Source organism: Puma concolor, chromosome E1, assembly GCF_028749965.1.
Source record: "Puma concolor isolate L17-30 chromosome E1, mPumCon1.1.hap2, whole genome shotgun sequence".
NCBI classification, from domain to species: Eukaryota; Metazoa; Chordata; class Mammalia; order Carnivora; family Felidae; genus Puma; species Puma concolor.
In genome coordinates, this window is record NC_141680.1 from 15,426,081 (window position 1) to 15,453,846 (window position 27,766).

Genomic DNA, 27,766 nt, shown 5'->3' on the forward strand with positions numbered 1-27,766 from the left:
GGCAATAACCCCTAACAGACTCCGTTGTTCCTGAAGGACATGACAGGACAGGATGTATCTCATTTGTTTGGGACCAGGGGACATTTTCTGTTCTTGAAGCAGGAGGTGAGGGAAGGAGAATTCTCCTCACACCGAACATGAAGACTTCCGCCCCACCTAATACTGTTCTCTACTGTCATCCTTCTAATTTTAAGCCCTGACTAAAAATTCATTCCCCACTATTACCTTGCCCTCTCTCCCTTAGTCCTCAAAATAATTCAAAGTAGCAACTGCTGTGGTAGCAATTGTCATCATTTTCATACCTCAGGACGTTGCTAAAAGGGGCAGCCCACGACTGCCATGGGGGCATGTGAGCTCTGAACTGCAGATCCATTGTATTCCATTCTGAACTGCTTATTTCCAGAGAAGCCAGGAATCTGATTTGTGTGGGTGAAATTCTGAAAACCTTAAGTATCAAAAATTGAGTATTTTTAAAAATCCAATAGGCCAAATCCAACAGGTCTGTAGGAGCAATTCAGTTCATTTCTGAGTCTCCTTTTTTTTTTTTTTTTTGCCAAAAAAGGGATCCCTTTAAACACCAAGAGCAAGGCAGAGTTAGACTGTAGCAAGGGAGAACTATCCTCCCATCCTGTTTCTGCTGTAAAGGTCCTAAATCCAGTAAGCTGGGTGCCTGGTGGTGACTGGGGGGAAGGGGGGTTGGTAACTCCAGCTTTTTCATCTTAGACAAGTGCTATGTGTAGTGAAGAACTCAGGATTAGGGGCAATTTAAGGGATGTTAGTCTGATTGGCTCAGGGCAGGCTGGAGTATTTGTGCTGTATCCCCTAATCCTAATTCCTACTCAATTACTAACCTCCCTGGGGGCAACCGTGCATGAGGGTTAGACCAGGGCCTCCTGTAATCTTTCAGAAAAGGAACAGGTTGGTGAACCTGCAGAGGCAGGGCTGAAATCAGTGCAGGGTGGGCCACAGGTGGAGGCACCAGAAGTAGGGCAAATAGCAAAAGTGGACCTAGTGACAGCTTAGGAACAACTAACTGTACTCAAAAACTGGAGGGGCTCCTTAGGCCTTGGCTGGATCCTTGTGGAGTAACATCAACCCCAGAAACTCTGTAGATGAGGTCAGGGCTGTAATAGGGTTTCTTCTGTGCAGGCTTGGGCCTCTACCCAAGGTTGAGCATCATCCCACCCTTCAAGCTGGTAGTTCAGAGGGTCTACAGCAGTTCTGGAGGAGAAAGCAGAGAACCCAAGACACCAGAGTCTGACAGGAGACTAGCACACAACCCTCAGGGATCAGGACGGAGAACCCTAACTCTGTAGCCCAGGCAGAACCATGCCAGGGGACCTCTTCCCAAAACTTCTCAGATGTAAACTCTTCCAACTCAGCCACCAAGGCCTCCTTCCCTTCAGCTTGGGACTTAAGACTTCTACCAAACGTGTGCACTCACAAGCTTGTCCTGGAGACTCACAACTGCAAACACTTCCCTGTTTGGTGCTTCCCTGGAGGTTGTATGGAAGGCCAGAAATCCAGACTTCGGTTTCAAAATGGGTTTTTCTGTATAAGGAAAAGATGCTCAAAATCCAAATCACCACTTTATTATGTGGCAGTCACAGTGCCAGCCCCTGCTTTTCCCATGCCACCCTCCACTCATCCAGGGGTCCACTGGCCTTTTTCACATTTGAGTATCAGATGTCATGTTTGAGTATCCTGCTCCCTTTTTTCTTGAGTGCAGAGCTGGGCTTATAATAATTTGAGTCTAAAAAACTGATATGTCTCTTAATTGGTGATAGTGAGGAACACTACAGCACTTGAGCTCCCAGAACAGGGGAAAGACGGGGAGGCTGGAGTCCAGAGGCTGCCCCAAGGTCATGTGGGGGTAGGGGATGTAGGGGCAGAGCCCCTGTTCATCTTTCACTCTGCAAACTGGTCCAAGAACTTGAGGTAGACCTGGCGCTGGGCTGCAGCTGCTGGAATGAAATGGCCACCGGAGTGGGTGAGGTTGATGGCTCCAGTGAATCGGCTAGCCAGTTGCATACTTTCCTCAGGGGGGATGACACAGTCAGTGTCCCCGAAAACATGGAGGGAAGGCAGCGACAAGGGGCCCTGCAGGATGGGTTCTTTGAGTCCAAGGCCCCGGGGACAGAAACCAGACACCAGGATGATAAACCTTGGCAAGGGAAAGCGAGGATCTCCCGCTTGGCCAAGGGCGCACACAAGGGCTGCTAGCGCGGCCCCCTGGCTGAAACCAAGGAGCCCATCAAAAGGCCCCAGTTTCTTCAGTGCCTGTGCCACGGTTCCCAAGGCTTCCTCCAGACCTCTGCACACTGTGGGATGGCTCAGGGCGTTGAAAACGTCTGCTTCCTGTTCTGAAAACCACCAGCCTCGAGGCTGCTCCTCCGGAAGGCAGGGCTCTAAAGTGATATAGGGGAAAGGATGGGGTTAGAGCAAGCGGGTATCTAGGGGAGAAGAAATGAAAAAGAGAGGCACAGAGGATTTGGGAGTGACAGGAAAGAGAGGCGGCTGAGGGGAAGGGAGAAAGTCTGGGGGAAATGAGGTGGAGAACAGGGTGGCACGGAGAAAGGGGGATGGCACATCAAGGCGGAAGCCTGTGAGGCTGGGAAGGAAGAAATGAAGGGTACGGGCAGAGGGAAGGAATGAGGCGAGGATACAGCGTGGGGGTATGCCAAAGGGTGTCGTGGAGACGACGCTAGATAAAAGACTCCGTGCTTTTCTTGGGCAGGGCCGTCTCACCGGGCAGGGCCGTCTCGCCGGAGGCTGGCCCGACGCTCTCGGGGCCCGCGGCATTCGCGACCAGGTGCGGGCCGCTGAGGCACACGAGCTCGGCGCGGCCCCGCAGCGCCTTCCTCAGGGCTCCCGTCTTCTCGCGGAAGGCCCGCTCGCTCTGTCGGAAGCCCGCCAGCCCCAACACCCGCAGCGGCCGCCGCGCCGCCATCTTGCCGGGCAACGCGCCAGGGGCCGGAAGCAGACTTTCCCCGAGCGGAAGTCGAATATGTAAGGGGCGGGATCAAATGCTGGCACCACCCCGAAGGCGGGCCATAGAGCGAGCGGGCGTTCCCAGAACAACCCGGAGGGGAAAGGTGTGGCCGGAGGAGGGGTGGATACCTGAGACCAAGGAGGGTCTACGGAATGAGGGGCGCTCCCTTTTCTTCTCGGCAGCTGCAATCGTCGCAGGCCGCTGCTGGAGTAGGGCGCGTGGGCTCCTCCTGCATCTGAGGTCCCAGACTTTGGTCAGGGTCTCAATTCTGCGACGTCCTCCACCCTGCTCCCGTGCATTCTCCGCAGCGGCCGCACGGCGGCGGCCTCGGCTCGCGTCGCTAGGGAGGCGGCCAGTGCGAGGCCGCGCCTTTGGTCTGTCCTCCTTGCTTGCAGTCCCTGCCTACCTTCGTCAGCGACGGCCGGCCCAGGGCCTGGGGGGGGCGGTTCCGTCCGTGGTTCACTGTCCACGGCCCCAAGGAACTGCCGGCGTAGAAGTCCATGGGGTAGGGTTGCTGCCAGGAAATGTCCCTCAGGGCCACCACTGCCTAGTGGGGGACAACAGGACAATAACATTTGCTGACTTTTTCTGGGCAGGATTTCTTAATTCAGTCTTCACGAAGGCCTATGAAGGTCCTATTATCCCCATGCCACAGAAAGGAAATGTGAGGCTCAGAGGGGTTAAAGGACTTGCCCAAAGCCACATAGCTAGGAAGTGACTCAGCTGTAACTAAGTGCTGTTCACCCACCCCACTCCAGATCCCTCCCTTGACAGAACCAGTGCAAAGCCCACTCTACCTCAGGGATTTTCACAACTTGGTGTTACCTCATAGGGTGTCAGCAGTGGCTTGGGGAAGGCTGTGCCCCAGTCAATGGAAAGGCGTGGACATGCCACCTGCACCCACCTGGAAAGGGAAGTCAGGTCAAACCCAAGGAGGGGAGTGCTCTCCTTCTCCTGGGCAGCAGGATGAAAAACATGACTGTGTCCCCAGCACACCCAATGAATGCTTACTATTCATTCTAAAGTAAAGATTGTCACCTAATGCTGTTTAGAATAACACTCCAGCATTGCTTGTTTTCTCCTGTTTCCTCCAGTGACTATGAGCTTTCTGAGGGCAGGGCCTGGGCAGCTCATCTGTGATAATATCCCCAGAATCAAATTCTGCAGGTGCCAACCACTCCTCAAACTCATCTCGCACGTTATAATTGCAGCTACCTGTGAGCCCCCACGCTAGAGTGGGGTGACCCATAGCCAAGGGTAGCCCCTGCTGAGTGAGTGCTCTGTAAACATTAAAATTTCACGGAAGCAATTCCCATTCACTCCAGCCTTCAATGTGTGCTGGGCAGGACTCAGATCTAAGCTTTCTTAGCCAGAGTCATAGCTAGAGAGGTAAGGGGAAGAAACTTACACATCCACCTCAGGAAACAGGCTAAGCTTGCTGGGGAAGATCTCAGAGAGCAGCAGCCTCATGAACGGAAGTCCCAAGGCTTGGAGCCGAGATTCCAGGTGCTGTTGGAAGAGGGAGGCCAAGCTCAGGTCACCATAATCAAGCAGCCAAGTCTAAATTTGTTAGCCTACTCATTTTCCCAGCTGGGTTTCTAGTCAGTTCCCTCTTCTAGAGGCCATCCCAAACCCTCTGACCTCCAGAATCTTGGGGCTGCCCTGGCGGCCCAAAGTGCCCAGGATAAGGCCCCAGGATTTAGCTGAGCGGGCTGTGGTTATGGCTTCTTGGCGGTTGGCCTGCATGCGCTGGTGGTCATAGTGCTCTCTGGATAAGACTTTGCTGTATGGGTCATATCTGGAAAAGAAGTTATCAGGGTCACAGTGACAGCCATTCACAGTACATGTTGTACACATAGCTCCCTGGCCCAGCTCCTTGGTCTGCTGAACCTTCAGGCTCCATGCAGGTAATTAGGAACAGAGGCAAGAGCAGAGACGGTCATTGGAAAGATCAGTCCCATAGCTGGAACAGGCAAAGGTGGGAGAGGGGTTTACGATCTCATTGTAAATACCAGGGGATGGGTGGGTACTGGGGAGCAGCAGCCCGGGTCCGACCCCCAGATTCAGAACCCAAGTACCTTAGATCCTTAGGGCTGCTGGCTGTGAAGTGCCAGAGAATGAGGAAGTTTTGGCCAATTGAGGACCTCAGTGGCAGGGAGTCCCACCCCCTCCCTAGTGGGTCATCCCAGCTCAGCCCATACCGGTAAGCGGGGACACTAGGGTTAGCAATCATGACAGACTCCAGATGGAAGCGGCCATCTCCAAGATATCTGCAATGGGTAGAAAGGGGATGGTAAGCGTGGAGTGGAAAGGAAGGCATTGGCTTGGAGGTCCAGACTGAGTTCTTGGCCAGCTGTGCTGGTGTGTGTGTGTGTGTGTGTGTGAGAGAGAGACAGAGGGAACTGGCATTTATTTCACCTCCCGTGAGGCCTTGGTTTCCTCACATGCAAAATAAGGAGTTTAAATCAGAGGAGTGTAAGGCCCCTCTAGTTATGTAATGCAGAATCTAAGAACTGCTCCCCACTGCTCAACCTTATGGAGGAAGGGTAGAGGGGCAGCCAGGACCATGGGAAGGCCAGTCAGGGGTCCAGAGATCCTAACTTGGAGGTGGTAGGACAGGTTCTCCCTCACCTAGCTCAACACAAACCTGGCAAGTAGTGTTCAGGGTATCAATGATGCTGTAAACATGGTTTCAGGGTAGACATTGGGTCTCTCCGCCCAAACTGGCTCTCAGGTCCTGTTACTGAGTTGTAACAACTACCGTATTGGATTTGTGCCTTGTGCACACCAGGCCTGGGCTAAGCACTTGACATGTAGGACTTCACTCAGTCTTATCAAATAATCCTCCAAGCTACCTATAGTGTCTCTCTCCATTTTACAAGAGATACAACGGATGTTCAGGGATGTTAAGAAACTTGCCCAAAGTCACACAGCTATTAAGCAGTCTATTTGGACTTGATTCTAGGTTTAACCACCAGGATGTATTCAAGCATGCCCTGAGAGATACTGTCCTTAAAAGTAGCTTCCCAGGCCATGGAGAAGCCAGAGACAAAGGACAATCTGCCATGGCAGCTCCTTCTTTCTTGGAGAGCACACTGAATTGTGATGAATGGCCAACACTCAAGAGTGTCCCTCCCTCCAACACACACCTTGAAGCCCCCAAGGGTAGGTGTCTATGAGCTCAGAATTATGCGGGCACAGGCACAGGGGGAATGCCCCTGGGGAGTAGGGCTGCAAGGTCTGGGCTGGGGAAGGCCCTGATGTGGGCCTGTCTAGGGGCAGGAGTGTTCTGTGTGGGAGCAGCAAGGCCTGTGGGGCCAGCATCTGCAGCCCCAGAGGTGGGGCTGAGTCAGGGGAGTGCCCCTCCCTGTTTCATTCCATTAGCCAGGAATGGGGCTCCCCTCCCCAGTCCCAGCCGGGGGAGCTGTCGGCTCTGAGGCTGGCTGCATTCACACAACATTAAGCATTTCCATTACCTAAAATAATTAGGCAGCAGGAGACATGCTGCTCCTGCTTGTTAGCTGTCCGGATGCTAAATTAATGGGGCTGCAGCCTGGGCGTGCCCATCTATCTTCTCCAATTATATTCCCACCATTTCTAGCCCACCTTCAGCCCCTGCTGTGAGGCCCCCTGACTCCTGCCCACTCTGGGCCTAGCCTCCTAGATGGACAGAGCACCTGAGAGGGAGACAGGAAACCTGAAACCCTATGTGGTCCCCATTTTATATGGTGACCTTGAGCAAACAGTTAAGGAGCTTTAGACTCCGTTTTCTTTCCTATATGATGAACATCAGGCTCCCTTCTAGGGTACACTTCTTATGTCTCTATAACTGGCCCCCCATTTTTCACTTACACAACAGCCTCCACCTCTTTGGGCAGGTAGGAGGACGTACAGCCCAGAATCTCCCCAGGAGATAGGGGCTTGCACTGTGGGACACTCACACGATACTCAGCTTTCAGCTCCTGGGCAGCTGCCTGTAGGGATAATGACAGAAGGGAAGCAAGTGGGTGAGGGGAGAGAGCCAGAGCCAGATGACCAGCCTGGAGCACCTCACATGGGACCCCAGGAATAGCCTGGAGGATGGTGCTATCTGTCCACTTACCTGCAAGGTTGACACAAACTGAATGGTGCTGACCAAGGCAAGGGAACTGGCTGGGGGGAAGGTGAGGCGGATAGAATCCAGGAGGTGGGTAGTATCTATCCGGATGTCCACAAAGACGTACAGCACCCGGAAGTCTTGGACCGAGGTGTCCATGGGAACTGGGAGGAGGGTAGAGATCAGGAGACTATTTTGGAAAGCCAGAGGGGCAGAGGGCCTGCCAGGGCCAAAGCCTCTGTGCAGCCAGGACCAGTGGCTTCAGCCTAGGGATAAAAGGAGGGGGTGTGAGGGGGGTGGCGGTCACAGGTCCCTCAGAAGCTCCTTCTCTGTCACTCGGCCAGGGGCCCAGCCTGCTCTACCACCAACAGCCTTTCAAACACCCACATCTGGGACAGCAACACTGTTTCCAAGGCAACCAAATCCAAAGGAAAGATCCACCTGCAGAGCAGGAAGGCCAAGGCCATCCCAGAAACTGGGAGGGACCTCCTGCCTGCAAGCAAGACAAGAAGGCACTGTGATGGAGGATTAGCATGCAGTTCTGCCCCTCTGCCTCCCTGCCAAGATCCTGGCCCACCGTACCCAGGCAGCTGTGGCCATAGTGCACCAGGAAGTCAGCTCCCAGGGCCCTTGCAGTAAAGTCATCCACACAGCAGGCCCCATACGTCACATCACCCATCACCATCGCTTCGGCCTCTGTGAACCTGTGGGGGGGACGGGGTGGGGTGGGGGGAGTGGAGCCAGGGGGAACAATGAAATGGTGACACAAGGGTGAGGTGGGAGAGAGACCTACCCCTGTGGGGTATCTCAGGGCCCAGCTCCTCTCTCCCTACCCCCCACAATCACTTGGGCTGGCAGCTGCCACTTCTGCCAACAAAGAGTAGGAGGAACCCAGCTGCCACATCCCCCAGTCCTGGCAGCAGCTCCTGGAACTGTGTAGCTCTATGAGGATGGTCTCTGTAGCACCCAGTTCCTCTGTCCAAGCTCAGATTGCAGAAAGGACCCCCACCCCTCAGCTGGGCATACACGGGGTCAAATACAGACCTCTGATGCCCCGATCATCCCACCCAGAGCAATGAGTGCGTATACACATGCAAAGGCACCCACTCCCAGGCCTTGACACTGTGGTGTGCGCGGGCAGGCACGTATGGGTACACACAGCCTCCCTGTCACCCAGACCCCCTGCTACAGGCTGGGATCCCCACCCTTAGTTAGGGCCCTCTGTGCCCAGGATGGGGGGACCCATGAACAGCTCCCCCACAGCACATGGCACCACCCACATACCTCGTGCGTCAGAAAGAGTGGGCTCTGGCCAACACATTGCCATAAGATCTGCTGCCAGGCCTGAATCACTAGGGGACAGGGGTGGGTGGGGAAGACCCCACACTCCCCAAATTCACCATGGTAATGCAACTGGAGGACCAGTTCTTCCCTGAGAGACCCACCCCTGGGGCGTGGGGCCTGGCTTGGTGACCAGAGTCTCCCCATTCCTCTCCTGGGGGGTGTGGTGGGGAAAGCTGAGCTACTGTCAGTCAGCATCCGCCCCTCCTCCCCCTTCCCCAAATCAGTCTGTGCACAGAAGCAGATTATTCAACTCCTTAAAATGCAGCCCAGGCATCTGAGTCAGCCAGAGCACTTAATTTTTTATAGATTAAAATGTATGCAAATTGGCCTGAGCCCCAGAGAGCATCCCCAAGGGGCAAGAGGGTGGGAGCTGGGAAGTGAGTCTGTGGCAGCAGGATGAGAAGCAGGGTGGGGGAGGGCAGCAGCAGGGAAGTGGGAGGTTCCCATCACGAGATGACCTCCCCTTTCTCCATTCCCCCTCCCTGTTCCAGTGCTGGTTCCAGATGGCTGAGCACTCTCCACCCCCGACCCCCAAGGATGTCTCATTGTAATGAAGAAACTTAGAGGCAAGAGGAACTGAATACCATCTCCTAGACATTTCTCCCGCACCAAGCCCCTCTTTGCCCTACTCCCGCAAGTGTGCCAGAGAAAAAAGTTCACCCTGGCTAGACCTGATGCTGACAACTGAGCTCATTCTGGGTCAGCACCAAGGATTCTTAGGTTCCTCTTCAGACCCCACCACCTGCTCTGGACTCAGCTTTGAAGATACTGGAATTGACTCATTCCTCCCCCCTAAATATTTTAGGGAAAGAGAGTTATATGGACAAAACCAAGCAGGACAGGCTGGGATCTCAGCAGGCTGGGAGTTTAGTTTTGGCTTTTTCCCTTTGTGTGTGTATGGTTATGGGAGGGGATAGGGTAAGGTCAAGGTCCAGAAGGAAAAAAATGTCAACAGGCAGAGCTGTAACAGGCATGGGGAAAACCTTGGCTCAGCTTCTTCTCCAGTGCCCCAGGCCTCACCTTTCCAAGATATCCACAATGGTGCAGGCAAAAAGGAGAAGGCCTTCAGGCATTTGCAAGGCCACTGAAAGACAAGAGCAGAGACATGAGAGCCGAGGGCTGGAAAAATGCTGGGATGGGGCTACTACCCCTGACTGAGCCAAGCAACCTCACCACCCCTACCCCATCTCAAAGCTTGAGGGCTCACCCTTCTTGGCCTGAGCCTGTTGAATCCTCCAGATGGTCTTGGGAATCTCAAAGTTATAGTTGGAAGGCAAGACTTGAATGGCTGCCTGCAGGTGGGGGTTGTTCAGGATCTCAGGGGGGATCTGATTGGCCAAGCGTCCCCGAGGTGCTCGACCTAGGACAACGCAAGGCCTGAGTTGGCTCCTGGCCTAAAACAGAGCCAGACCCAGCTAAGCTGTTAACACCACCCAAGTTTCAAGCCCAGATCCCAGATGCCAAGGGGCTTGGCCCAGCCTTCTTCCCCACTGAATTCATTCTGAAGCTGGAAAGAGAATCCATTAAGCAAGGAAGACAGCTGCATAATTAGTTTCCAGGTTGAGAGATTACTGGCATCAGAAACTTAAGCCCATGAATGGGGCATAGTTCATACCTTACCTCTGGAGAACAGAAATGATACCAGGAGACTGTACTGAGGACAAACAGAAAAAAGTCCACACAACTGCTCCTTGATAAAGAACAACTCTGAGGGAAAGCCTAGCCACCCTAGCACCCTGGGAAAATGTCTCTCTTCCCTTAGTCCCTGAGAACACCTTGAAGTTCTGAGGTCCTAAATATGAGATGTATAAGCCAACTGTTACAAGTACTACAAGTACTATTTTAAAAGACTACCCTCTTTTATTTTTTTAAGTTTATTTATTTATTTTGAGAGAGAGCTCACAAGCCAGCAGAATCCCAAGGCGCCCCAAAAGACTGCTCTCTTTACTCATGTCCCACTGACTAGGTCTACACGGATGAATTCCTACACTCTTCCCTCTCCTCATTTAAAAGAGAAATAAATGGGGCGCCTGGGGGGCTCAATCAGTTGAGTATCCGATTCTTGATTTTGGTTCAGGTCATAATCCCAGGATTGTGGGATTGAGCCCCACATCTGGCTCAGCGATGAGCATGGGGCCTGCTTAGGATTCTCTTTCTCCCTCTGCCCCTCTTTGCACTCTCTAAAAAAAATGAAATAAAGTTAATAATAATGATAATTAAATTAGATTAAATTTTTTAAAAAAGGGAAACAAACAACAAACATTTAACTGACTTAACAAGTTCCCTAGTCCCATAGTTCCACCCCAGGAAAGATGGAAAGAACACACTCTAATTAGGACTGGGGGCAAACAGGTAAAGACAGAGAAGTGATTTTGCCCTTTAGGGGCTGGTAGTCTAGTGGGAGCAAATGCAGGTATGCAAATTACAACCCTTTGATTAAAGAAAACAGTGTAGCCCATAGCAAAACTGCAGCCCTTAATTTGCATCCTACTCTCCACAGTTCAGTTTAGCTCAACCCCTATTATATCTTTAGGAACCAGATAGTTTGGGAATGTGACAAGGAAGGCAAGAAATGTATTGAATGAATATTTACTGAACCTGTAGTTTGTGCCAGAACTTCTGCTAGGGCCCTTGACTACTATGGGAGGGTTGCTCCTAGACATGACCCTTCACCCTCTGCCTGTGGATGGATGGTGGTAGTGATGATGGTGCAGTGGAGAATTAGCATGGCAGGCTGGGATCCTGAGACCAGAGGTGAATGTTACCCCTGCCATCGTTTTTGTTCAGTTGTTTCGAAGGCCTTCGAACAACCAGCTCAGAACCCTGGGCCCCTCACAAAAGCTCCTCTGACAGGGCCAAGTCCTTTGTGGTCTTGGGGGTGTGGGAGCTGCTGGCCTTAGTAGCTCAATTAGTCCCCAGGACCAGTAGGCTCCTCCTCCTTTATCACGTGCCTGTAATCTTATGTTTACATCAGCATTCTCCGGTAGACAGAGGTCCTGGAGGGCAGGACTGTCGTCTAGTCCCTCCATCCAGTAGAGGCCTGGCATTCAGTGGGCCCTCAGTAAGTGCCTGGTGAATGAAACCCGCTTCTTTCCTGAAAGCACTGCCTGAGGGCCCACTTGTTCTTTTCCTCCCGGTCGGGTCCGCCTTATCCGTGAGTCCTCCTGAGCCTGTCTGCCCGCCAAGGCAGGAGGGCAGCGTTTCCGGCGTGAGCACTACAGGCTCCTAGGAAGGGCTGCTCCCGATCGAGCCCGAAGACTGCAAAAAGGAAGACCGGTCCCTCTGGGCTCCAGCGAAAGCCGCGGTACCCAGTGACCGCGGGGCCCTCGGGGTCCGGTGGAGAAAGGCCGCCGCTGTTAGAGGGGGCTGGTTCTGTCCCTAACTTGAGGGCCCTAACCTGCGATGTGAGGTCTTGCGGCCGCAGAATGGTAGTACTTACCTCTGCCAGGGCCGCTTCGACCGCCGGACTCTGCAGCCACCGACTCCACCAGCGCCGCCATCACTGGCCTGCCCACGTGGAGATCAAAAAGGCAGCGCTAGAAGAACGCGGAGAGCTCAGACATTGCGATCAACCGCCGATCGCTAGCGAGGGGCGGGAATTTGCTGGGCGGGGACCAGGAAGGAGATGATAGGGGCGGGGCTATCGCAAGTCCCTCTTAGCCCGGAAGGACGGGGCTCTCCCAAGCCTCCAGAACACAGCAGTTACGCTCTCCTGGCTGCCCAGGCTCCTCCGCTCAGCTCCCGGCCCGCCCGACCTGGCATTCCCAGGCCAGTGCTCCTCTATTTGCCGACTCCTTGCCCGAATTCTACAGTCTGTCTTGTGAATGGTGACACCCCCCCCCCCCCCCCAAGTCTCCCTTCTGCTCCTCTCCCAGTATCCCCTCCTGGTAAGCAGTGGAGGCCATGTAGGTAGGCCACATTCTCTAACTCAGAGGACCCCACTGCCCAAACAAGACAGAACTCAGCTCCACTCAGCCCAGCTCCAAATTGAGTCCTGGTGCTGATTTCAGGAGCACCAGAGGGCTCTTACCTTTAGAACCAAGTGTGGAAGGTTCCCATATGAAAAACTACCAATTTGGGAAGACCCCAGATCTGAGGGTGCTTTCCTGGGGCAGGGAGACGGTCCAAGGATTTGAACAGCCTAAACTGTTTGGATTCTGGCCAACATAGCTCTGCCTAGGCTGCCCCACAAGCCTAGATAGTCTTTCTCTGGCTTGGGCCTGGGCTCCTGTGATCCCAAAGAGAAGGCAGAGTGGCCAGTGAGGCAGCCTTGACGTTTGGAAGAGCAGAGTACCTGCAGGACTGGCCCTCAACAAGGTCTGCCCTAGAGAGCAAAGGTCCCCCAGGGCTGTTTGCCCATCCAGCCCTCTGGCACCATCTTCCTCTTTTGGTGGTGGTGATGTGAGCACTGCTGGCCCTTTAAGGTAGCTCTGTGGCCTCAGGCTCCCCTGGAGGCCCTCCTTGCTTGGAAACTCCTAATTAAAGTGCATGGAGAAGTGAAAAACAAGCAGCCAGGGACAGGGCCTGCCTGGGAGGCTGCCCAGAGAAGAGGGATATATGGGCTGGCTGAGAGTGAGCAGCCAAGAGGAGGGCCAGAAAGGGTCGATGCTCTGCCCCTCAGGCCACTGACCGATGCTCTTAGGACAGTTACAACTTTGGACTGAACTGTGGCCAACATCGGTCTCAGGAACACCCCTCTTGCCTTGATAAGAGTGCAGCCCGGAATGTCCCTGGTTCTTTGGACCCCGAGGGTGCAAGATCTCAATTCCAGGGATCCCCTGAGTCCAGCCCTTCCCCCTTCAGGACACGAAGTCCCAGCCAACGGGCAGCTTTAGTTCGGGCTGCAGCTGTGAGTTTGGCAAGGGGGTGGGTGGGGATTGACTCTAGCAGAGTAGTGGCTTCTCCCTAGCAAGCACACCACCCCTTAGGGTCTTTCCCTAGGCAGAGGTGGGGCCTGTTGATGATGGAAGGCCCCCATCCTCATAACATTGCCCTACAGCCTCTGTGCTGAATGAGCTGTTCTTGCACCCATTAGGAAACCAGGTGAGGTCTAGAAGAACTAACATGTCCCCCAAGATACTGCAGTGAAGGACATTGAGGGCTGCCATTCAACTTGGGCTGAGAACACCTCCATCTGTTTGTGGGGGGTCTCCCTGCCTGAGTTACTCAGCAGTCTGAGTAATTACTGCCTGACAAGAAGGCAGGCACAGTGCACCCCCACGTTACACCACAACACCCGCCTACAGTCACCCCCACCCCCTGGCTGGACTCCAAAGCAGCATCCAGCCCTCCTGAGGCCTGAAATAACTCTGCTTCTCACACTCACGCCCAGCCCCAGCCAACTTTGCCTAAGATGCTAGAGTTTGTGGGGCAAGGGGGTTATGGGGAGGCAGCTCATGGAGTTGGAAGGAGGATTAGCATACCCTGATTCAGGCCTACACTTTGGCACTGATCTGCTCTGTGACATTGAGCAAGTTGTTCAGACTCCCTGAGCCTCAGTTAACTCATGGAGAGCCTCTGCAGTGCCCAGTGCCTTAAGTTCAGCTTTAATGTCTGCCTGGCAGGGCTCAGGCAGGGTGTGAGGTCAGTCCAGCCCTGCAGCTGGTCAAAGCTAAGAGAATGCCTCACCTTCAGTTCATCCCAAGATGGACCAATCTTTTTTTATTTTTTTATTTTTATTTATTTTATTTTATTTTATTTTAATTTTTTCATGTTTTATTTCTGAGAGACAAAGAGAGCGAGCACAAGTAGGGGAGGGCAGAGAGGAGGAGACAGGATCTGAGGCAGGCTCTGTGCTGAGAGCAGAGAAGCCAATGTGGGGCTTGAACTCACGAACCATGAGATCATGACCTGAGGGCAAGTCAGACGCTTAACCGGCTGAGCCACCCAGGCGCCCCTTTTTTTATTTTTTTAAAGTTTATTTTGAGAGCGAGAGAGAGCAAGAGACAGCACATGTGAGCAGAGGAGGGGCCAAAAGAGAGGGAGAGAGACTCCCAAGCAGGTTCCACACTGTCAGTGTGGAGCCCAACATGGGGCTCGAACTCATGAACTGTGAGATCATGACCTGAGCTGAAGCCAAGAGTCAGACGCTTAACCGACTGAGCCACCCAGGCACCCCCATGATGGACCAATCTTCTTAATCTTCAGAACAGAGTTACTTTTTCCACTACCAAGCATTTGCACATTCTCTTCTGCCTGGAATGTCCTTTTTCCTTCTCCGCCCTCAAGACCCAACCTAAATGGCATCTCTTTAGTGAAGATTTCCTTGATGGTCCTTCACCCCCTTACAAAGCTAGCAGAGCCCCCTCCCACACTTGATGTCTCCTCGTCATATTCTAAGATGGCTTGTGGGTCTTTCTTCCTAAACTATGCCATAAGCTTCTGGAAGTCCGTATCTATGTAGTTAGCTCAAATACAGAGCCTGGGTGCCATTGAATGCACGTGTGAATGAATGATACTGGCCTTCTTTTGAACCTTCCTATCATACCAAGTTTTTCTCCATGGAATCACAACTCATTCTCACTTCAGTTAGCTCTCTTAGACATCACCTGCTCAAAGCAGCACTCCCTGACCCCCTCATATCAACTCTGTACTATATCCTGCTTTTCTTCCAAGCACTGCCTGATCTCGACTTTTTTCATTTGCTCTCTATTAACTATAAACTCCAAAAAGGCAGAGACCTTGTCTTTTCCATTGGCTGAATCCCTAGGAATAGTAGTGTCCCACAGGATAGACCCTCAATAAATGTGTATTGAATGAGTGACTTAGCCCACTTTTTCCTTTCCTAGGACCCCTCTTATCCCAGGCCAGTAGGGGGTGCCGCCTCCACCCAGGATCTCTCCAGGCCTGAACCTTCTCAGCTCAACTCAACTGGCCCCCCATGGGGCCAGCTTTCTAGGCGGTGCCTCCACCATCTTTCAGGAAGCCCCGGGCGGGGTCTGTGTAGACTGAAGGAGACCAGGGAACCCCCTAGGCGGGGATAGCCTACTTGAGCCCCACTTTGGTTCTTCTCTTTCTCTAGGATTTACAACTGGGCCTCACTGAATGCTTGCTGAATGGACTAGACCAGCCTGGGCGTTCGCCACACCTCCCCCCGCCAAAAGAATAGTATCGGGGGACGGTGGATGTGAAGCGGCTGGGTCCGCGGAAGCTGTCCTGGGCGAGGAGGAGCCGTCGAGCCTCCGAGAAGCAAGCGGAGCCGGCTAGAGAGGATATGGGCAGGGGTGCTGACTTGTGACTGGGGTCTCATGGCGGTTGTCTTCCTGCCCCAGCTGGTGGGCAGAGCGCACGCTTCCAGCCGCCTGTCTCGGTGACCTCCAGCCGGGAAGGGCGAGCGGGCGGGGGTTGGGCTGCGGGTGCGAGCTCCGGGAAGCCCGAGGGGCCCGGGAGGGGCTTTCGAGTGACCCGACGGCCGGCCCGGGGCTGGGGCAGGTACTTGGACCAACGCGGGCCAAAGATCGTCCCCGGGGGCGGGCGCCGCGAAAACACCTTGGGAGGCGGCGCCGTGCGGCTGAGCGCCGCTGCCCTGGGAATAGGACGGCGCTCGGCACCGCGAGCTGAGAGCACTTTCATAAATTTTGTATGGGAGGCGCTCCGTGAGCGGGGGCGGGGAGCGGAGCGAGAGGGAGGGAGCTAGCGAGCGAGCGAGGGAAGGAGGGAGGGAGGAGGAAAGGTGGGGGAAGCCGGGGGGTTGGGGGGAGGAAGGGAGGCGCCCCGCTCCGCCGATCACCGGGTCCTGCAAACGCGCGCCGGGCGCTTTCCCCGGAGCTCGGCGGTGCGTGCGAGCGCCCTTTTGCAGCAGCCGCGGCGGCGGCGGCCCGAGGGGGCGGAAAGGAGGGGGCCGCAGCCCGGCGGCCGGGCGGCCGGGGGGCGGCGTCCCCTCTCAAAACCGCCTGCAAAGAGCTCGGGGCTGCAGAGGCAGGCCGCCGGCTCCGCGGAGCAAGCCGCTTGTCCCGGGGCTGAACGAGCGCGCCGGGCTGCCAGGCAGCGCCGCGGTTGCTAGTGGGCGCCGGTGCCCTCGGCGCGGGGCTCGGGCTCACCATGCCCCTGAGGGGCCTGGCTGCCGGGCACAAGCGGATCCCCGGCTTGCCCCCGCCTCGACGCGCTCGGATTAGCTGCAGCCGGCGCCCAAGGATTTGAATCCGGACTCCGGGAGGGAGCGCGCCTAGGCCGACCTCGGAGTGGCGGCCCCACGGCCAACATGCTTCGCAAAGGTGAGTTGGAGCTGAAGGGGCAAGTTGGAGTTGAGTGTGCACGGGACAGAGCCGCGAGGCTGGGAGCCGCCTGAGAGCTGCCCGGCGCCGGGGCTCCTGGCCGGGGAAGCAGCCCCTGGCGGGCTGGCGGGCTTTGCGGGGACGCACCTGCGGAGGGGTTGCTGCTGGAGCTCAAGCCCCTGTCGGTGACCAGTTGCGAGACACGGGATTTGCTCCGTGGATCTAGCGGCCAGGCCTAGGGATCTGGCTCGGCGAGGTCATTTAGAGACCACAGTGAGCTGCCCATGATGGAAGGGGAGGTGGCCTTCTGGGACCTTTGCTTTGCCATTATAAAGTTTTGCAGTTGCAGGCTCCATCCCCTGCGCGGGCACATGCTGCCAGTTCTGCCGCTTTGACCGTGCCGGGTGTAGCCCGCGCTCCAGTGCGGCCAGCGGTCAGTGACCGCGGGCCCGGGCGCTCACTGCGCGCCCTCGCTTCTCAGGCGGGGCCCGGACACGGGCACCTTTCCTGCAGTCTGCTTTGGTCCTCAGGGACGGGCTCTGGGTACCCAGCAGCCGAGGGAAGGTGGCCAGCGCCTGATGTCCGGTTCTTCAAAGTTTCCTCTCTGACTGGAGCAGAAAAAAGCGAAGGCGGGGGGCAGCGCGGGTTGCGTGCGCGGCAGGTGCCAGGCTCAACTTGAGGGGAGCTGGCCCCGCGCGACCACCTAACCACGACCCTCCTTCTCCCTCCGCCGCCCGGCTCATTGCAGAGCGTTGCAAAGTTGGCGCGGGTGCTGGGGAAGTCCCGCCGCGCCCCCACGTGGCTGCCGCGCGGGGAGCTGTCCCCAGGGCCCAGGGAGGGCAGGTGACCACGCCGTGAGCCCGCAAGCCCCGTCTCCAGCTACCCCGGCCTCTGCGTCTGCCTCCCTCCCTTTCCAGGTCCGGGCGAACTGCGGCGCTCCGCCGGGACCCTCCCGTCCCTGGACCCGGCCGGGTGGCCGGCGAGTCTCGGCGCCTGTGTCTGGCGACCCGGGCCCTGCGGGAGCCGGTTGAGGCGAGAGCTCAGGTAGCTGAGGGGCCTGATCCCTGCGCTCAGCGCTCCTGCCTTAATCCGCCCCTGTTTCCATGGCAACAGACCGAGGTGTCGTAAGCACAGGATTCTGACCTCACAGTAGGATAGGGAAGGAGAAAACGGGCAGGGGGAGGTGGCGGAGGAATGGGAAGCGAAGCCTCAAGATGGGCGGAGAGGAGCAGGCGTGGGGGTCACGGAGGAGACCCCACTAGCAGGTGGGACAGGTGGGTGAAGAAACCACACCTTCGCTGGACGCAGTAAAGGCTCTGTGGTGGTCCAGGCTTGCTCAGGCCTACCGGGAAGCCTTGGTTGCCCCATCGTGTCAATAGTCACAAACTTGTGTGTGACTTGTGTCTTCCACGTGGGCCTGGGCAGTGCGGGGGAAACGCTGGCTGCCTTTTACCGTGGTGTGGGAAAAGTCCCTGCGGCTGTTTGGAGAAACCACTTCACGGATACACCCAGTTCCTTTTCTCTGCAGAAAGAGACTAAAAGTCCTTTCAGCAGCTAGCGGTGCTGGCCTGAGTGCACACAGAAGGGGCTTTTTACAGAACTGAGCAGAAGCCCAGGTCTGAGAAGCTTCGGCCTGGAGTGTGTAGACTTGCCCTGGTGCGTAAGGCTTCCCAGGCAGTTTTAAAAAGCCGCCATGTCTGGGTTGCCTCGTCTGTGATGGAGATAATAGAGGGAAACTGACATCTCATTTTCCTTTTGGTCTGTGTTGTCTTTTGGCAGTTTCTAGTTTAAAGTGAGCCACAAAGCAGCCCATGCACTTCATTTATATGGCTTAGGTGCCCAGGGAGGCTTGAGTAACCTCCAGGAGCCTGTCTTTCCCATCCAGAGACCCAACCTGGAATGAGCCCAGTGCATCCTGGGGGCTGCTCCCCTTGGAGGAGACTCACTTACCCTGCTCAAGAGGTGGCTGCTGGAGGCTTGGCAGTCATATGTGTTCACCACTTGGGCTATTTTTCCCTTCCTTCATGGCTTGGTTGATGAGAGAGTTTCTTCCAGCAGAGAGTTTCTTCCAGCAAAGAGGTTTCCACCTGGATTGACCAGGGGAAAACAGAGCAGAAAAACCTTTTGCTGGGCTATGCTCGACTCCAGTGGCCTGCAGCCTTCTGCTGGGACATTGTGTGGGCAAAGTACTTTTATTTTGGTCCTTTGCTGGACACTCTTCTCTCTCTGTCCCTGATTGTGATCACCAGGACTTGTTTCTTTTGCACACATGTACAAGACACTTGGATTCTCCGTGTGGATTCTAGGTATGTGCTGAAAGCCAAAGGTATGCCTGAGGCCAATGCCAAGGGAGGTGGCCATTGAAGTGTTTGCTTCTCGGATTGTTCCCCAAAGCTCCAAGCAAAATGTTACAGGGTGGGTTCAGACAATTGTTGCAGTTTCCCTGCCTATCAGCTGCAGGGCCCTGCATGGGGTCCTAGACCGGAGGGAGTTTTATAGTCCAGCTTTGGAAGAGGGTTTGAAAAAAGAAAGAGCTGCCATTCCTAGATCCTGGGAGCAGGGTGGAAGAGAAAAACCCTCTTTTCTGTAAAGGGTTGGGCTCGTGGGCTTGACAATGGAGTGCTTTGTGGATTTAGGAGGCTCAATGTCTGAAGCCCCAGAGGAGGAAGGCAGTGAGCGTAGGCATTCGGTCATGAGGGTCATTGCTCTGATTTCTGGTTGTCCTGTTACAGCAAGCTGGGTCCTGTCTTCTGGCAGGACATTTTAGGAATTGCGTGCGCTGCATCCCTTCAGGAAAGGACTCTACTGGCCACAGCCCCACCTCTGTGAACCAGAACAGCCTGAGTCGTCAGTGGATCCTGCTGCTGACAGTGCTAGTAGCTGAAGGCTTCAGCTGCTGCCTGCCCTCTTTTCCATCTCCTGGCCTACCCTGGCAGAACCAGGGATATAAAAAGCAAGCCTCTGGTCAGAGATGAGAGGCAGGCAGAGCAAGCCAGGCCCCGAGCCACCCAGCACCATCCAGGAAGAAAGAGCAGCCCTGTTGGGGGTTTTGCTTTGCCAGAAGTGGCCTGCTTAAGGTCAGGATCTATGGTTTTCATTTTTAGAGCTATAAAAACAGAATGCAAATCAACAGCCTCTGGGCTAATAAAGAACCTGTCCTTAAAGTTTTTGTCTTGTTAAGCAAGGAAATAGAGTGCCAAATAGGCTTTGTTAAGTGGCAGTCTAATTAATAATTTAAAATCTTGTAGCTGTCTTTCATTAGAATTTATCTGTACATCAACCACAAAATCAGTCAAACACACTCATTTATAAGTTAATGCCATCTTTGAATAATTCAGCAAGAGCTAGATGAAGGTCTGCAATCCAGTAAGATGCATTTTGTTCTTTTGGTTTCCATAGCCAGATGGGCTGGCCTGGTGGCTGGATTGGGTCTCCTTTGTGTAAAGAAGGAGGGGAGGCCGAGGGAGGAAGGGACCATGGGGTTGTCAGTGCTTCGTCCATTTGATCCCTGAGGTTCCCTAGGTGACCTGAGAGTCTCCGTGTGGCCAGGGGTGAGCAGGCTCCATCTCCTGGAGCTATCCATAACATGGCCCTCTTTAGCTCTGATGGAGAGGAGAAGGGAGGAGTGTTCCACCAACAGCCAAGACACTTCTCTTTCCGCTGCAGAGGAAGTGTAGAGCGGAAACACAAGAGCCCTGCTGGAGAGGGTTGAGATATGAGGCTTTTGTATCCCAAACCCCGGTGCAGAAGTGGAATTTCGGTCTTCCCAGCCTAATTCTGTCCCGCTCAGGGAATGCAGCCTGGTGGAACCAATGTCACCAAAACAGCTTCTATCATTGGGAGCCTCTGGGCTGCTTCTTTCCTCAAAGTTCCTCGTCCTTGTGCCGGGAAAGAGAAGCCAAGAGGAGGAGTTTTAGGGGAGCACCGGGACACAACCAACAGAAGAAGAGAGGCAGAGCGGGTTGCTAAATAAAGCCCATGCATGCATTTTCTCATCAGGAGCCAGAATAAAAGCAAGGAAGGCAGCGTATTGTTTCCCTTGTGAGCTCAGACCACACAGAAAATGTGTTTTGGTTCGATTCCTGTCATGCCAATACGTGGCCAAATCCTCATTGCAGCTCTCAGGTCCATTTTTGACAGACAAGCTGTTCCAGACCCAAACTCCGAGCATGGGCACACAGGCTCCTGCACTGCAGGAAGGAATCCCGGAGTTTGTGGTCTCCATCTCGGGCTGCTGCTCCTGAGCCCTCTAGAGGGTTCAAGGGCACTATTTATGGACACCAGGTAGATAACTGGAGCAGACGGTGGACTTGACACCAGCAGAGGTTCTTGGCCAGGTTCGAAAAGGGGAAGTCTTGTTAGGAAGAGGAAAATGCAGGTGTCTGTCCCCTGACCTGTGGCATAGTTGACAGCAGATGAGGCTGAGGAGGGAGGCTTGTGGGGTGAATTCAACTCTGAGCTTTGGAGTCACAGCCTGAAAAAGGACACAGCAGAAGTTCCCTTGCTGGAGATGAGAAGGAGGGGGCAGGCATCATGAAGGATGTCAAGAACGGATCTGTTTGGTACCATCTGCAGCAAAGTAGTGGTTAAGGTTAAAACAGAGAGGAGATGACAGGGAGAGAACAGATGGCCAAGGAAGCAAAATAGCTGGTGAAACAGGAACAGAGCCTCCAGGGACAGCAGAAGGCAGGACCTCCGCGCAGAGTGCCGGAAGCAGCCCTTTCTCGGGTGCGCTGGCCAGGCCACCCTGAGTAGAAGTGAGTCGGAGAGAAGAGTGGGACAGGGACTTCAGGGTGAGGGTTTCCTCAAGGCCTGGGAGAAGACCCAGGGAGACATTAGCTCCAAGGTTAAGGGGCCCAGAGCAGGGACTTCCTTGGATGCCTTTGAATTGGGGAGAGGAGGCACGCTGACTTGGTTGGTGTCCATCACCACAGCAAGGCAAAGCCACCTTGGGTCTTAGAGCATGCATGGTTGAACCCACTGGGAGGAGGTATGCATGCTGGCTGGAAACAGGGGCAGCAAAGATCCACTTGTGCCCATCCGTGTCCATGCAGTGGCAATAGCTGCTTGTAATTACTGATGGGCCGGGCTAAGTGACGCCACACCTTATGTCACGTGATCTCCATAATCACCCTTTGAGGTCAGTCTGTACTTGCCCCTGCTATACAGATATGGAAACTGAGGCATGACAAATGAAGTCCCTTGTCCTGGGTCACTCAGCTGGCACACTGTTGAGTCAGAATGCAATCCCAGATCTGTCTGCCACCACACTCTTTCACTTGTTCTCTTGACCCCTAAACTCCACTGTCTCACGTGCCCATCTGCCTTGAATTCCTATGACATTTGTTTTGCGGGATGCTGGACACTGATGAATCATTTGTATCTTGTTACAGAGCTCCCTGGTAGTTCCCAGGCACTCCCCTTCTGGTCTACCCCCAGGAGCATCTCCGGCTGGGGCCTGGGGCTCGAGGACCCTGAGTCATTGTCCCACCTGTCCTCTTCTTCCCTGCCCCTCTTTGTATTTGGGCAGATACGCCCTCACCTACTGCCTTCTGCTGTGGTTTCTTCATGACACAGATGGGACAGTGGGCCAGCACCATCCTGCCTGCTTTCCTGCCCTTGAGAAAGGCCGGGACGTGGTTTATTTGGGGGCTGGATCTTGCCACTATGTTGCTCTTCCTGGCTAACCTCGTAGACCTGTGAACAGCCACCCTCCAGACTGGCTGGTGCTTGTGTGGAGAGCAACGGCCCCAGGATGTGGCTCAGGTGGATGGTAGTGGCAGGTCCCTCCACCTGTATCTGCCCCCCACCTCTGGGGTTCTCCCTCCCTCCTGGGGTGGCACTCCCATGGCCCAGCCCTAGTCTGTTAGCTGGTCTGTAATACAGAGCTCAGAGTGGTCTTCTAGAAGGGACTTCTCCTGCCCCCTTCAGAACATGTTTGAATCCTCTGAGTGAGAGCTCTCATCCACCATGGTGAGGCAAGGTGTCTGATCTCACAGATAGGCTGGTGCTTCTGAGCCTGTGATTATTGTCTAATCAGTCAGCGAAGTTGGGATCCAAAACAGCAAACAGCTCTGCTATCTGATTCAGAAGAGTTGCCCTGGAGGCCTCCGTGTTGGCACAATACTGTGTGTGTGTGTGTGTGTGTGTGTGTGTGTGTGTGCGCGCAGAAACACACCTGGCAAGTGTGCAACAAGCTCCGGACGTGTGCGAGCCAGAAGTGTGCTGAGTGCATGTGCCCGACCTACTGGCCCTGGAGCCTATGTCAGCACCCGCACCTTGGGTCCGCCGGTGCCTCGTTGGTGCCGTTGGTGAGCTGGCGAACTGCTCAGTGGGGGACTCCAGGGGTGAGTGGGCCAGTGCTCCGTGCACTGCACGTCGGTGACCAGGCTCGGGGAGCAGGTATGTGGCTCCCCTGCACGGCTGGGGGCGCCAAGTGGCTTCTAGGGGACAGACCTCCGCAGGCCCTGGACCTGGGCCTCTTGGCGGCTCCCTGGGCTGATCCCAGAGGGCCGTGGCAGCATAGTCAGGGTGCGTCCACGGGAAATGGAGGAAGAGCCTTCTTCACGTCAGAGAAAAGCTGGGCTCCCGGCTCTCAGCCCACTGAGGTGGTATGAAAGTTTGCTTCTGCCTCTAAAATTGCCCTCGCAGAGCCTGCCATCTCTCTCCGGGCTCTTGTGCCAACACATAGTGAAGGGGGCCTTTACATATGCTTGTATAGAGAGATTCATGAGGCCCTGGGGGGAAAGTTGGCATTCTTCTCAGAATGATTTATTTATAGGGCGATTGGATGATGGGGATATGGAGGCTAAGGTGCCTCCATTAGCGAGAAGCACACAAGGCAGGAAGGCTTGCTCTGTATTTGACATTTAGTGGGGCGACTCCTACCAGGGAGCTGCTTTCTCTTTTAGAAGGTTTTGCCTTTAATGTTCTATTCATGGGCTTGTCTGAGCAGGCTGGGAGAAGGAAGGAGCGTGCAGGGCAGTGGGTTGCCCGGCTGAGGCTGGCCAGCCTAGGGGGCGGCAGGGCCCGGTAGGTCACGCTGTGGCCGATGTGGGGCAGGCTGGGCAGGCCTGACGCTGGGGGCCAGCGGCTCTGTTCCCGCGCCAAGGGCCACCTCGTTGGTATGTGCTGTGCTCAGTGTGTCATTTGGTGTTTCCTCTCCTGTCTGTCTCTATTTTCACCGGCCCCCAGGCTCTGCCTCGAACAGCGGCTCTGTGTGACCCCGGCTTCGGCTTGGCCGTGGCCCTTTTCTTCCTAGGGACTGTGGGGTTGTAGAAAGAATACCAAAGTTGGAGTCCCAGGGCTGTGTTAGGTTCCATCTCTGTGGCTGACTCCCTAGGACCCTGGGTACGTTTCTTCCTCTCTGGGCCTCCGTTTCCCCATCTGTAACCTGACTAGATTGATGACTTTTCAAGTGTTTTTTGGAAGTAGAGCAGTTTCCTCGAATGATAGCCACTGACAGAGCCCAGAGTATAAAACAGATAAGCGTATGTGGCCCTGATCAGAGCTGGGGACAGGGGCCTCCAGCTCTGGCCTCCCTGCCATCCCAACAGCCCCTCCAGGAGATCAGGGAGTCTCCTGTGGTCCCGTTTGGCAAGGCAGCGCCCACAGGAAGGCCACTGGGTGTGCTGTGTGTTGCGTGTTAACAAAGGGACCCAACACTGCCTGCAGGACCGGAGGCCCAGCGCTCTCCTGCGTGGGAGGGGTTGTTTCCCCGCTCTCCTTTTGGACCCGCTGTGACTCTGAGAGGCGCTGTCTACACGTGGTGTCTCCTTGCCCTCACCTCCCTCTTACTCCTCCACCCAGACTTCCGCTGTGTCCTCTGTCACTCGACTGTGGCTTGATGCTGACCCTACCAGACATTTTCCTGGGCTCATCTGACCTTCTGGTGGCATTTGACTCTGTTGGCCACAGTTTCCCCTTGGCTTCCCTGATGGCAGCTCCCCTGGTCTTTCCCTACTTTGCTCGCCCACAGAGCAGGCTGCTCCTTCTCAGCCTACTTTGCCAACCCCACTACTTCCTGCCATCCTCAAGCGTGGCGCCTCCCCAAGCATCGCCCTGGGCGCTGTCTCACCCCCTCTCTCACCTCTGGGGGGACTTCTGCATGCCCATGGCCGCAGCTCCTGCTTGCTAACTCCCGCACATCCATCTCAGCCGAGGTGTTGCTTCTGCTGTCCGGGGCCATCCATTCCACCGCGCCCACCCCCCTGCGCCCAGCGCTGCTTCCGCTGGCAGCCGCACAGACCCCTCCTACTCAACGTGTTTGAAACTCTCCTCCTACTTCTACCTGAGCTCGCAGCAAACCCACTCCTTCCCCACATACCCCCACCATCTTGGCATCTGGCACCATCAACCTCCCAGGCACCCTCAGCTCAAGAACCGGGCCCACGATGATGACCCCTCTCACCTCACCCCTTCCCATCAGTCCGTCTCAAAGTGCCACCCTTCCCCCCTCAGCAGCCTTCACACCTGCCCCTCTCCCTGCCTCCACCCTAGCCCAGACTGCCTTCTTCTCCCTGACCTTATGGGCAGCTCCCTGCCACCTCTCTTGCCTTCACCCAATCCAGGTTTTACGCTGTGGCCACATTCTACAATGCCACCTGCTCTCATCCCCTCCCATGCTTAAACACCTTCAGGGATTTCTTTTCCTTCGGGGGATGGTCCAGACTTTTCAGTTGGGCGTCCTATCATTTTCTGTGCTTCCTAGTCATTGTACTCAACCTATTTGATTACAATTGCTTTTACATTATCTGCCCTCCTCATTGGAAGGTAAGTTCAGTGAGGAGACCGGTTACTCTTTACCCCCTGGCCCTCCAGATCTGCTCTCTGTCGCAGGAGGTTGGCCTGTCCAACGTCAGCAAATGAGCTCCCACCCTCTCGCTTCCAGTTGGGTTCAACCCATGGTGAGTCACTGTGAGCTCTAATGTCCCTCCATCATCCCCCAAAGATTTTCCCAGAAGCGCAGCCTGAGAAGAGGATTCAAGTTTAAGATGTATATTTGGGAGGCATCCTAGAAAATGCCAGTAGGCGAGTCGGAAGTGTGACAGAGAAGGGAAGAAGCCAATAATGGGCCTGTGGTTGAGCAAATTAACACTGTGGGCAACCAGAACTCAAGCCCACCGGGGAATTTGGGGATACAGTCTTAGAACACGCACCTCAAAGTTCCCTCCACACAAGGGAGGGAGGGAGTAGGGGTGTTTATACGCGGCTCCTATCCATCATTGGCTGAGTGTTGTTCCTGGTGTAGGGATTCATTCCCCCCTCACTGTTGGCCTGCTCTGTGGGTGAGCACAGCCAGCCCCACTGCTAGAAAAAGCCCTCCGGCAAAGAAATGCAGGTTCTGCTAGTTGGAAGTCAGGCTGGTGCGTGCTGAAATGCTGAAAGCCAGGGATAGGCAGGCCTTCACAGCATCTGCTACACAGCTCCTGCCAGGGAGGCTCCAGGTCCAAGAGAGCCTCCTCCCCTCAGCCCCAGGGTGGGGTGGAGGTGGGGCGAATGGCATTATCTCTTGGGGTTTCCCTACCCAGGTTCTCTGACTACTATGCACTCATCTAATTAATCTGAGCATGCGCTCTGCTGTTCCTATCAGGACGCGATTAAAACAGCATCGGGCACAAAATAAAATGTAGCACATAGTGACACTTGGTGAATAGTGTTGAATCAGTAACTAATGTCATGTCTTCATGAATTGTTTGGAAATGTTGATTCAAGGGAGCCTGGGTGGCTCAGTCAGCTGAGCGTCTGACTCTTGATTTCAGCTCAGGTCATGATCCTGGGGTTGTGGGATCGAGCCTCTGCTGCTTAGGATTCTCTCTCTCCCTCTGCTCCTTTCCCCCGCTCACACACTCTCTCTCTCTCTCTCTGCCCCTCTCCCCCACTATCACATACACACTCTCTCTTTCTCAAATTAAAAAAAAAGAAAGAAAGAAAAAGAAAGAAAGAAAGAAAGAAATGTTGATTCAATATTGTACACATAAGTTGGAACCCAAAAAACTTAGTACTAAAACCTAACTTTTAAGTTGTTTTAAAACCTAATTTTTAGGGGCGCCTGGGTGGCTCAGTTGACTAAGCGTCTGATTCAGCTCAGGTCATGATCTCACAGTTTGTGGTTTTGAGCCCCGCGTCGGGCTCTGTGCTGACAGCTCAGAGCCTGGAGCCTGCTTCAGATTCTGTGTCTCCCTCTCTCTCTCTGCCCCTCCCTGACTCATGCTCTGTCTGTCTCTCAAAAATAAACATTAAAAAAAATTTTTTTAAACCTAATTTTTAAATTGTTCTGTAACCATAAAAAAATCAAACCATGATAATCTGGAGCTTAAAAAATAGAAAAAGAGGGACACATGGATGGCTCAGTTGGTTAAGCATCCAACTCTTGATTTTAGCTCAGGTCATGATCTCATGGTTTGTGAGATAAAGCCCTGTGTCAGGCTCTGTGCAGAGCCTGTTTGGGATATTCTCTCTCTCTCTCTCTCTCTCTCTGCCCCTACCCTGCTCATGCTCTCTCTCTCTCTCTCTCTCTCAAAATAAAAACATAAATATTTAAAAAGAAAGAAAAGAAAAAAGAACAGAGACTAAGTAAGGTGAGGGAGAGCTCTTTGCAGCTATCCAAGCTGCTTCTACTTTGGAAGAGCTCTCCAGGCAGAGGGAACAGCAAGTGCAAAGGCCCTGAGGCAGGAGCATTTTTTGATACAATACCTGACTGCTTCTGGGCTACGGCTTTAGTACCAGCAACCAAGAAGACACACATTTTTTTCTCCCCAAGTCTTACAGCTTTCCCTGTTCAGTGACTCATTAAAAAAATTTTTTTAACGTTTATTTATTTTGAAAGAGAGAGAGAGAGAGAGAGAGAGAGAAAATGGTGGTGGGGGGAGGGGCAGAGAGAGGGAGACAGAATCCAAAGCAGGCTCCAGGCTCCGAGCTGTCAGCACAGAGCCCAACGTGGGGATGGAACCCACGAGCTGTGAGATCACGACATGAGCCAAAGTGCTCAACTGACTGAGCCACCCAGGTGCCCCCGCAGTGCCTCGTTAAAAGCAGAAAAGGCAGGGCAGGTCCTACTGGCCCCAGGTTACAGATGAGGACACTGAGTCTCAGAGGGGCTACATGGCTGGTCCAGGGCCC

At 54.5% G+C, this 27,766-nt stretch overlaps 3 protein-coding genes and 1 long non-coding RNA gene across 4 annotated transcripts in view; 2 read left to right on the forward strand and 2 right to left on the reverse strand.

Moving 5' to 3' along the window:
- Positions 1 to 1,576: 1,576 nt before the first annotated feature.
- OVCA2 (OVCA2 serine hydrolase domain containing) lies at positions 1,577 to 3,097 on the reverse strand. Its single transcript, XM_025917178.2, has 2 exons — positions 2,749 to 3,097; positions 1,577 to 2,408 (listed from the first exon to the last, which is right to left on the reverse strand). The coding sequence occupies exons 1-2, from the start codon at positions 2,948 to 2,950 to the stop codon at positions 1,909 to 1,911; spliced, it is 702 nt and encodes a 233-aa protein (XP_025772963.1). The 5' UTR covers positions 2,951 to 3,097; the 3' UTR covers positions 1,577 to 1,908.
- On the reverse strand, positions 2,279 to 12,480 carry DPH1 (diphthamide biosynthesis 1). The gene is made up of 14 exons (XM_086686328.1): positions 12,463 to 12,480; positions 11,872 to 11,968; positions 9,640 to 9,792; positions 9,453 to 9,516; positions 7,671 to 7,792; positions 7,095 to 7,252; positions 6,845 to 6,966; positions 5,194 to 5,262; positions 4,634 to 4,790; positions 4,401 to 4,501; positions 3,818 to 3,896; positions 3,399 to 3,539; positions 3,121 to 3,227; positions 2,279 to 2,408 (listed from the first exon to the last, which is right to left on the reverse strand). The coding sequence occupies exons 2-13, from the start codon at positions 11,930 to 11,932 to the stop codon at positions 3,138 to 3,140; spliced, it is 1,317 nt and encodes a 438-aa protein (XP_086542454.1). The 5' UTR covers positions 11,933 to 11,968; positions 12,463 to 12,480; the 3' UTR covers positions 2,279 to 2,408; positions 3,121 to 3,137.
- Positions 12,481 to 16,129: 3,649 nt separating this feature from the next.
- The window catches only part of RTN4RL1 (reticulon 4 receptor like 1), a 73,136-nt gene continuing 61,499 nt past the window's right edge, over positions 16,130 to 27,766 (forward strand). The window contains exon 1 of the mRNA XM_086686329.1: positions 16,130 to 16,645. Within this exon, the coding sequence (XP_086542455.1) occupies positions 16,633 to 16,645 (13 nt within the window). The 5' untranslated portion in view covers positions 16,130 to 16,632. The remainder of the gene's footprint in view (positions 16,646 to 27,766) is intronic.
- Positions 16,652 to 25,131, forward strand: LOC147574137 (uncharacterized). The gene is made up of 2 exons (XR_015243931.1): positions 16,652 to 17,919; positions 19,378 to 25,131. It is a non-coding gene; the product is annotated as an uncharacterized LOC147574137 (long non-coding RNA).